At 46.8% G+C, this 9,090-nt stretch overlaps 1 protein-coding gene across 4 annotated transcripts; it reads left to right on the forward strand.

Moving 5' to 3' along the window:
- The first annotated feature begins 1,134 nt into the window (after positions 1-1,134).
- Positions 1,135-8,780, forward strand: LOC100278854 (uncharacterized). Of its 4 annotated transcripts, none has more exon segments than NM_001151993.1 (8): positions 1,135-1,398; positions 2,249-2,951; positions 5,790-5,978; positions 6,046-6,137; positions 6,301-6,360; positions 6,520-6,589; positions 7,924-8,127; positions 8,224-8,778. In NM_001151993.1, coding segments are annotated over 7 exon segments (1,677 nt in total). In that variant the 5' UTR covers positions 1,135-1,398; positions 2,249-2,270; the 3' UTR covers positions 8,605-8,778.
- Positions 8,781-9,090: the final 310 nt, after the last annotated feature.

The following is a 9,090-nucleotide window of genomic DNA, read 5'->3' on the forward strand; positions in this document are numbered from 1 at the left end:
ACCTGGGGCTGGTCGGGTCGCTCCAACAATTAGAGATACTTATTTGGAATTATAATATATTTATATTATATAATCTAACTTATTTTAAATTAACACTTAGTTCTGGATAGATTATAATCCTAAACAGATGGATCCTAGTTGATGTCTATATGAGATCCAAATAATTTCAATCTATATACATAATGTAGAGAATAAATCTAGAAATAATTTCATTTTTTTCTAAGCTAAAATATATTTAGTGTATAATATAAATTTAAACGGTTTTAATAATTTTTCTAATCTAAATAATAAACAAAATGACTTATCTAAATACCTACTAAAAGTTTGCAACTTCAGTTTTAGATTTTTTAAGCTCCTAATAATCTGTTTCATTAACTTCATTAAATTTTGTTAAGCTGAAATAGTCCCAAACAAGGCCTTAGAATGTTAAACAATATTTTGATTCTTAAATTTCTTTTTTTAAGAAATAAATAAATGAGAGCTTTTTGAAGATTTATTTCTATAACCTTTTTTTTTGGCAAAGTCTATTTATACTTCCCTAACCTAAAGAAGGAAAGCAACTAATTTTAATAATTAAAAGAGCCAACACATTCGAAGTGGTAAATCAGACCATAATAATAGTTTGGAAAAGTTAAAATGAAATTTTCCAATAAATTACCATTATTCACTCACTCGTGTGAAAAAACTAGTATAGTACAATACCTTTGCTTGCAAACAAGTCATAAATTGTAGGCGGTAAAAATATTTACCACCAGCGCGGTTGATTCTTATCAAACTTGCTCTTAGGGCATGTACAGTGGTGTTTAATGTGGAGGCTCTTAAGGTGTTTAAGGGGGTTATTTACAAAAAAATCTTAGAGCCGTCTCTCCGTGAAGAGACGTCTCTGGCTCGTAAACCAAGTAGCAACAGACGCTTCACTTCCCACTGTACGAATTTGTCGTCTGTTCTATCGATCTGATACTATACAAATACATTTAATTCTATATTTATTAATAGACTACGTTTATAGACACTCCACTGTATAATAGAGTCTCTTAGTTGTCTCCTGTGATTGGAGAACCGTTTTGGTGTCTCTCCACTGTACATGCCCTTACTTTCGCTTGATCCGCTTTGTCCCCCCCTAATCCGTGAGTTGGGCCTTCGGGTTCGGCTTCCATGGCGCGGGCGCGAGGCCGGCTACGCCGTTGCTGCTTTGTTCGTGAGTCGTGAATCTGGATCAAGGCGATTCGAAAAAAAAAAGAATCTGGATCAAGGCATCAAGCTCAGGTTCTCCCGTTCTTGCTGTCCAGACCAGAGATATTGCTCACTGACTTCGGCCTCGGCGTTTGAAGCCGCCACCGGTGGGGTGACGCCGATGGCTTGGAGGATACCTACGGCGGCGGCGGCGGCGTGCAGCAGGTTAGCGAGCGTGAGCCGAATGCCTGGAGCCGTTCGTCGCGAAACGAGCTGAAGCTAGTCGTCTCGACTCCCACGTCCTAGCAAGCGGTTGTCGGCCGTCGGTCGTCGGATCAAGAATGAGTCCACGCGTCAGTAATCTGCTAGTATGCACGGGAGGGAGTTTGGGTTGGGGACCGGATCCACCAATTTTTCTTCCGGCGATGGGAAAACGAAAGAGACCTGCATCTGATTCCATTCTGGAAGCACCCCACTCCAATCCACTCTACATGTCCCACGCTCAGACCCGGGTCCCTCACCGCCGTCTCTCGCGCTCCGGTAACCGCCTCCACCTCCGCACCTGACCCCTCCGCCTCCGCCTCCTTGAAAATTCCTTTTGCTGCTCCAACCTGCGAAGCTAGTTCACTGTACTCTTGCTTGCTTATAACGTAGCGTGCGGTGGACGGGGTTTGCCAGCGACTTCAAGAAAGGTTTGCCCCAGCGCCGTTTCCTGAATCCCCGCGTTTAGCTGCAGGCTATATAGCCATGATTTGCTTGAATTCTCGTTACAAATCATGGCACCTCTTCTAATTCGTATTCCGCTCATCTAGGCTGCTACGTTTTGCCATCATAAGGGTCGTTAGGAGATGGTAGAATTGAGGCTTCCTATGTTCAGTATACAATAATACGGCCCTGTTGTTTCCATGAACGCTTGCTACCTCGTCCAGAAGTCCCTGGAACAGTAGTTTGGACCTTTGAATCCAGTTCCTCAATAGATTGCCCCATGTTTGAAGAGATGAGTCATATTCAGTAATCAGTATTCAGTACCCACTAAATTTTCCAACGAGTTTAAATATCTTTTATCCATTCACAGGTAGATATAATTTGATGGGAAGATGAATGGTGCAGAGGAGGAGGAGCCGCCTCACGTCAGCAGCATGCCCAAGACACAAGACGGTGTTACCAAGCCCAGTCTAGGGAAAGAGCCCATCCCAGGGAGCGAGCTCTGGACGGATGGGCTCATCTGTGCTTTTGAGCTGGTCAAGAGTCACAGGAAGCCTGTTCAGCACAAATCATGGCTGGCAACTGAGCAGATACAGGAGAAGGGCCCCACTATGTGCACGAGGAAGCACTCAAGAAGGAATGGGCACCAGATCACTGAGCCGAAAGTGGATGAGAGCATTGTGTTGGAAAACCCCCAGCAGACTGATTTCAGTAACGATCCTTCAGTGCTCAAAGATAGGCCATTGTATGCTGGGGAGATTTTGGATCATAAATGGGTGCCTATTGGATGGAATAGGATCGCCGAGCTGGTCCTGAGGGTTCAGTCAGACTCCAGCTGGGAGAATGAGTTGATGGAGATGAGTGATAGCGAGGATGATTACACCGTGGCTGATCTTGCAGCTCCATACTGGCAGCGCCCTGTGGGACCTACTTGGTGGTGTCATGTCACCGCAGGCCATCCTTCAATAGATGCATGGTTGAATAGCGCTCACTGGATGCATCCTGCCATCAGAATTGCACTGAGAGATGAGAGCAAACTGATAAGCGACCGGATGAAGTACCTGCTCTACGAGGTAATTAAGATGCCTATAAAAATCATCAGCTATGTACTGTTCTGCAATTCGATACTATGAATTTGGAGTGCATACAATCTGTTAGACTATGTGTGTGAGTGTGTGGGCCGGCACCACTGTTGGGCTGTCAGCCCATTAGGGTTAGGGCCCATTAGGGTTAGGGTTGAGTCCATATATATATGTACCCCATCTCCTATCAATCCAATAGTTCACTCTTCTACATGGTATCAGAGGGCTAGGTTAGGGTTTCTTCTCTAGATCGCAGTTGCCACCTCCCACACCTACAGCCGCCACCCACTCCTCAACCGCCGCCCCCCGGGAGGCTCATCCTTCCCTCCCGGGGGCGGCCTCTCTCCTCCCAGCCGCACCCCCACTCCTTCCCCAGCCGGCTGCCTCCCCTCCAGGCGCCGCCAGGAAGCCACCGCAGGGCGCGCCGACGAGCTCCTGCACCGCGCCCAGCGCCTCACCCTCGCGCGCCCCGCAGCAGCGCAGCCGCCGACGAGCCCGACGCTGCAGGCGGCATACGCGGCGCCCCGGCCTCCGCTGTCGTCGACCTCCGGATCCGCGTCGTCGGCGCCCCCATCCGAGCTCCCCAACAGGCGGGACTCGCCTGCGCCGCGCGACGAGGACGGAGAGGAAGCCGTCACGCGACCCGCGGTCGCGGCCACGCGCCGACGGCGGGATGCACATCGTGGTGCCGCTGCAGGGGTGGTCCACGCGCCGCCCTCCCCTGGCGGCCACTCCTCGCCACTGCCGGCCATGCCCGGCGACCCCTCCTCGGCGTATGCGCCCCCAGCACAGCGCCCTTCCTTGGTGTCCGCGCTGTTCCCGGCGTCCGCGCCCCTCCTCTGCGTTCGCCGCCCCCACGCGCAACGCCCTCCCTGCGTTCGCGCCCCCAGCGCAGCGCCCTTCCTCGTCATCCGCGCTGTCCCCGGCGTCCGCGCCGCTCCTCCATGTGTTCGCCGGCCCCACACGCAGCGCCCTTCTCGACGTTCGCGCCCCTTCTCGGCGTACGCGCCCCCAGCGCAGCGCCCTTCCCGACGTCCGCGCCCCCACGCGCAGCGCCCCGCGGCCTTCCTGCGTGCGCCACCGTCCTCACCAGTGCCGACCACCTCTTCCCCGGCATGGATACCCTGCGCTCCTCTCCCCTGTGTCGGCATCTTTGCCCGTGCAGCCCCTTGTCATCGCGCTAGCCACCTCCTAATTGCTCGCGCTGACGCCCCAGCAGCGCCTCCCACTTCGAGCTTCTCCCATCGCCGGTGCCGTCAACACCCTTTGCCAGGTCCGGCGCAGGCCCCTGCCCGGCTGGACACGCCCCGCCGCCCACCCCCTTCATCGCCTTCGCTGGATCCGTCGCTGTCGCGGCTTTCCCGGCCGGATCCACGTTGCTGCGACCTTTCCGGCTCGATCCGCCGTCCCTTTGGCTGGATCGCGTTTTCCCAGATGGATCTGTCGCTGTCGTGGCCTTCCCGGCCGGATCTATCGTTTCCCCCTTCTATTCTGCCGCGGGCGCTGACACCTTGACCGGCACAGACGCGTGCGCTGCTGTCGGCCTCCCTGGCGGGGCTCGTTGAGGCCCGGATGATCGAAGAAGCAGGAAGGTCGGCCTGTCGGTGCCCTTTTGTTGTATCGCCCTGTTGATCATTGACGCTCGAACGTCGACCCCTCCCGGAGATCAGGCTTCTGCTGCGTGTCTCCCGACCGCGACCACCTCGACTTCGGCTACCTTGGCATCTAGGGGCTATCGTCTTCTTGGAGCACACACCGGTCTCTACTCCAGCCGCAACATTTGCACCATCACGACGCTGCGACTGCGGGGGGATCTCAACCCGTCGGCTCCTACCTTCGGCCTCTACTCCAGTCTCAATCGTGTGTGGTGTCCCCGTTGCGACTGCGGGGGATGTTAGACTGTGTGTGTGAGTGTGTGGGCCGGCACCACTGTTGGGCTGTCGGCCCATTAGGGTTAGGGCCCATTAGGGTTAGGGTTGAGTCCCTATATATATGTACCCCATCTCCTATCAATCCAATAGTTCACTCTTCTACACAATCATCTCTCCTTGCAATATCTACTCGATGTAAGTACATGTGCTCTTCAACTTCACATTGCTTTTTACACAAAGCAGTCAATGTCCGCCAGTATGATAATTTATTTTAGCTCCGTGTCCAAAGGTTCCCATAGCAGTAGCTATTGAGTTTTTTAACCTAGTCCCCTATATGGCTATATATCCCTTGAACTAACAAGAAATAACTGTGTTTTCATGTTGTAAACTGCAATAACTACTCTTAACGAGTTAACGTACATATTGTAACTGTTCATGCCCAAGAGAATTTTCTGTTAATATTCTGTGTTACCAGATTTTCATATGTTAACTGTGTGAATGACCTTTTGTGCTGTGAGTTTGTGGTTGCATAAGCATCACATACACCCTAGTTGAGTGTTTAAATCAGCTTTGACTTATAACAACATAAAGTAGTGGGATTTTTTGTCTGCCAACTAAATGAGTGGATCTGCTGTGTAGTATATAGTTGTAAAAACATCACCAAGTACTTGTCTATATTTTATGAATATCTGCACTTGTTGTTTAGTGTAGATTAACTGAAGAGAGGCAGTTTTAGTCCAATATTCCTTATCACTACGTTTTCTAGTGATAGATGCCCATATTATTAGTTATTGAACCATGAATTCACAATAGCGCTGACCATTTTGCAGTATATTTACCTCTTGCATCATATGTTATTGTTAGAAGATAATATTCTAACAGCTCAATATGTTAGCTGACTCTGTATTAATGTGTTGTCATATCATATTTACTATATATTTTTCTGTTAGTTTTTCAGGTCCCAGTTAGAGTTGCAGGAGGGCTGTTATTTGAGCTTCTTGGCCAGTCAATAGGAGACCCAAATCATGAAGAGGAAGATATACCTATTGTGCTTAGGTCTTGGCAAGCACAAAATTTTCTTGTTACAACAATGCATGTCAAAGGCCCTTCATCCAATATAAATGTGTTAGGAGTGACTGAAGTGCAGGTACCAAACTCAAAGTGTTTAGTGTTTAAGCTTACTAGTTAATTCATGCTTACGAACATCTGTCCAGGAGTTGCTTCTTGCTGGTGGAAGCCAAACACCTAGATCAGTGCATGAAGTAATTGCACATTTGGTCAGCCGTCTTTCACGTTGGGATGACAGGTGAGTTTAGAATCTCTGTTTCCTTTTCATCTTTTGCCAAGAGTTTTCATTGGTCTTGTAACAGTCATGTAGCAGAACTCTATTCCTTATTATATCTTATTATAGCTAAATACTTGTGTTTTGCAACAAAATTACTAAAAATTCTGTTACATTGTTATTCCAGATTATTCCGGAAATATGTATTTGGGGAAGCAGATGAAATTGAATTGAAATTTGTGAATAGGTCAGAGCACTCTCCGGGCACATCTCAACTGACATAACATTCTGTTTTAGTTGATTTGCTAAACTGCTAATGTTCTAAATGAGCTGATTTTCGTCACATTTTTCAATTGACAAGCTTCTATTCAATGTGTATTACATGTTTAAAATATCATATTCACAGGAGAAATCATGAAGATCTTAATCTTGTTAGCATCATACTGAATCAGGAAATCAGAAGGTTAGCAACACAGGTAAGCATGCAATTGATCCTCTTTTTGTCCAATATTGTTTCTACCATAAATGCATACTGAAAATTTTACCATTGCCAAATTTATTAGAGTGGTCTTAGTGATGTGACTACTGTTTTTTAAAAAAATATTAGAAAATTGGTTCTGATACATTTGTCTGCTCTTACCGAATTGCACATTCTCGGGAATGTGCTTTCCATGTATTTCATTAAGAGATAGGGCAGTGACCCAAACATACGCATACTTTCTTGTTTGAAAATAGTTATATGTTATGAACGTATTTTCATAATGAATTTAGAATGTCGACCTGGCGTTGTCAATCTATATAAATGCCAATGTTTTCAGGACTGTATCTGGTCTACAAGGGCTCTACTGATCATCTAATGTGTAGCTCAACACTCAACAGCCTACCAGATGTAGTATTATATTCTTTTCTTGCTTCACAAAATAATGTATGCTTAAACCCCTCGATTTTAATTGCAGTTCAGATTGGCATAAGCTTACAGTACCTCAGGAAAAATCTATATAAACTTTAGATATTGGTAGTCAAAGTTAAAAATGGTATATTTACGATTAAAGGAATTAATAGTCCATTAGTATTGTTTTCTTTATTGGCAGCACCAGATTTATTTCATCATTTGATTGACCATAAAAACACACACTCTATCACAGTTTCATTAAGTGGCTACAGAAGTTCACATATCTATCATGGCGTGGCACAGTTGCATCAGACTGATTGATCCCTAGTCATAACTAGTATTGAGTCAATAGCTAAACCCTGGTTGCTCTGTTGAAATTATGCATTTCAGTACATGTTCCTTCTTCTCTGCCTGTGTTGTCAGTCCTTTTGCTTTCTTTTCTGAGTGTTTTGTCACTATTAGTGATATGGATTGACTAGCAATAGATGGGATAGCAGAAAGAAATCAACTCGTCATCATCTGTCTGGAGGCTCTGACTACTTTTAGGGTTTCTTCTGCTTCTTGATTGCAGTTTACAGGATAGAGCTCATTTTTTACTAGTTACCAACCGAACCATAAAACCTAACAAACTAGTAACAGATACGAGATAAGGCTTACTAGCGAATAACTGTAGCTAACCAATGGATGATGCTAACAACCTAATTGCAATACAAGTAAACTGCTGTCTCACGGTATGCACGGCTGCTTCTTCACTGGATTGGTGCAAGGCCCAGCCATAAGAATCTTAATGTATAGTTCACAGATTAAGCATCCATATTCCTTTTTAGACCATGATGGTCTAAGGTTTTTTTCACACAGTTTTTTGCATGCATATTTGTTGAGCTGGAATGTATAAGAACATAGACATCCCTGCTGTAGGTAATCAGGGTTAAATGGTCACTTCATGCAAGGGAAGAGATATTAATTGAGCTTCTCAGACATTTGAGGGGTAATGCCACAAGAGCTATTCTAGAGAGTATTAGAAAGTGTACGAGGGACATGTTGGAAGAGCAGGAAGCTGTGCGCGGGCGCTTGTTCACTATTCAGGATGTTATGCAGAGCACTGTCCGTGCATGGCTACAAGTACGACTCATTTGAGCTCAAGTATATCTTTTCTGCATTTGTTGTGGCAATGTTGATTCGAAAATTGACTGGATCGCCAACTTCTGCTGCTTGCAGGATAGAAGCCTCAGAGTTACACATAATCTGGCAATTTTTGGCGGCGGTGGCATGGTTTTATCCATAATCACTGGCCTTTTCGGAATCAACGTCGATGGCATACCTGGAGCGCAGAACACCCCCTACGCTTTTGGTTTGTTCGCGGGACTTCTCTTCTTTGTAGGGATCGTCCTAATCGGCATGGGGATGCTGTATCTTGGGTTACAGAATCCAGTTAACAGTGAGAAGGTGAAGGTGAGGAAGCTGGAGCTCCAGCACCTGGTTTCGATGTTCCAGCACGAAGCGGAGCAGCATGGCAAGGTCAGGGAAGGTGTTAGCCGGCATGGCGCCTCGCCGAGTTCATCCACGGCCTCTGATGAAGGGTACATTCTTATCTCCTGAGATGGGAGATTTATTTGCTGACGTGCAAGGTCTTGTTTTGAAAGGCTGGAACTGAAGAGAAGTCGGGTAAATGGTATACTTACACGTGTCTTAAGAATTGTAATTGGGGGATTTGACATCGAAACGTTGGATATGATAATTGTAGCAGCAGATTGGCTTTCCTCTGTTGCTTGAGATCGCGGCTGTGATCGTTTCTTATCGAATTTTCAGTAGGAGGAGCAACGGAGTAAGCGTCGTTGCTTTTAAGCCCGTATGCCCACGGGCGCGAGTGCCACTGCCAGTGACCATCAAACGCTATAGTTCTGTTTCTGAAAGCCCTCGCCACCGGGAGGTCCCAGTTCTGTAGGTTTCGGCCACCATCGTTTCACGCCTTTCAGGCTGCCTGTTCGGTAGTACGTGGCAAATGTTAATTTCGTATGCTTATAACACAAGAGACTCACCGAATGATGTGTCGTGCAAAAGGAAACTGCAAGGAGTGCGGGTTCA

The sequence above is a fragment of the Zea mays genome, chromosome 8, assembly GCF_902167145.1.
Source record: "Zea mays cultivar B73 chromosome 8, Zm-B73-REFERENCE-NAM-5.0, whole genome shotgun sequence".
NCBI lineage: Eukaryota > Viridiplantae > Streptophyta > Magnoliopsida > Poales > Poaceae > Zea > Zea mays.

Excerpts from the sequence above, each read along its gene's own strand:
- LOC100278854 (XM_008656541.4), top strand. The coding sequence starts at position 2,271 with ATGAATGGTGCAGAGGAGGAGGAGCCGCCTCACGTCAGCAGCATGCCC. Across the intron at positions 6,138-6,300 it reads CTTTCACGTTGGGATGACAG|ATTATTCCGGAAATATGTAT; the intron begins GTGAGTTTAGAA and ends TTGTTATTCCAG. Across the intron at positions 8,128-8,223 it reads CTGTCCGTGCATGGCTACAA|GATAGAAGCCTCAGAGTTAC; the intron begins GTACGACTCATT and ends TGCTGCTTGCAG.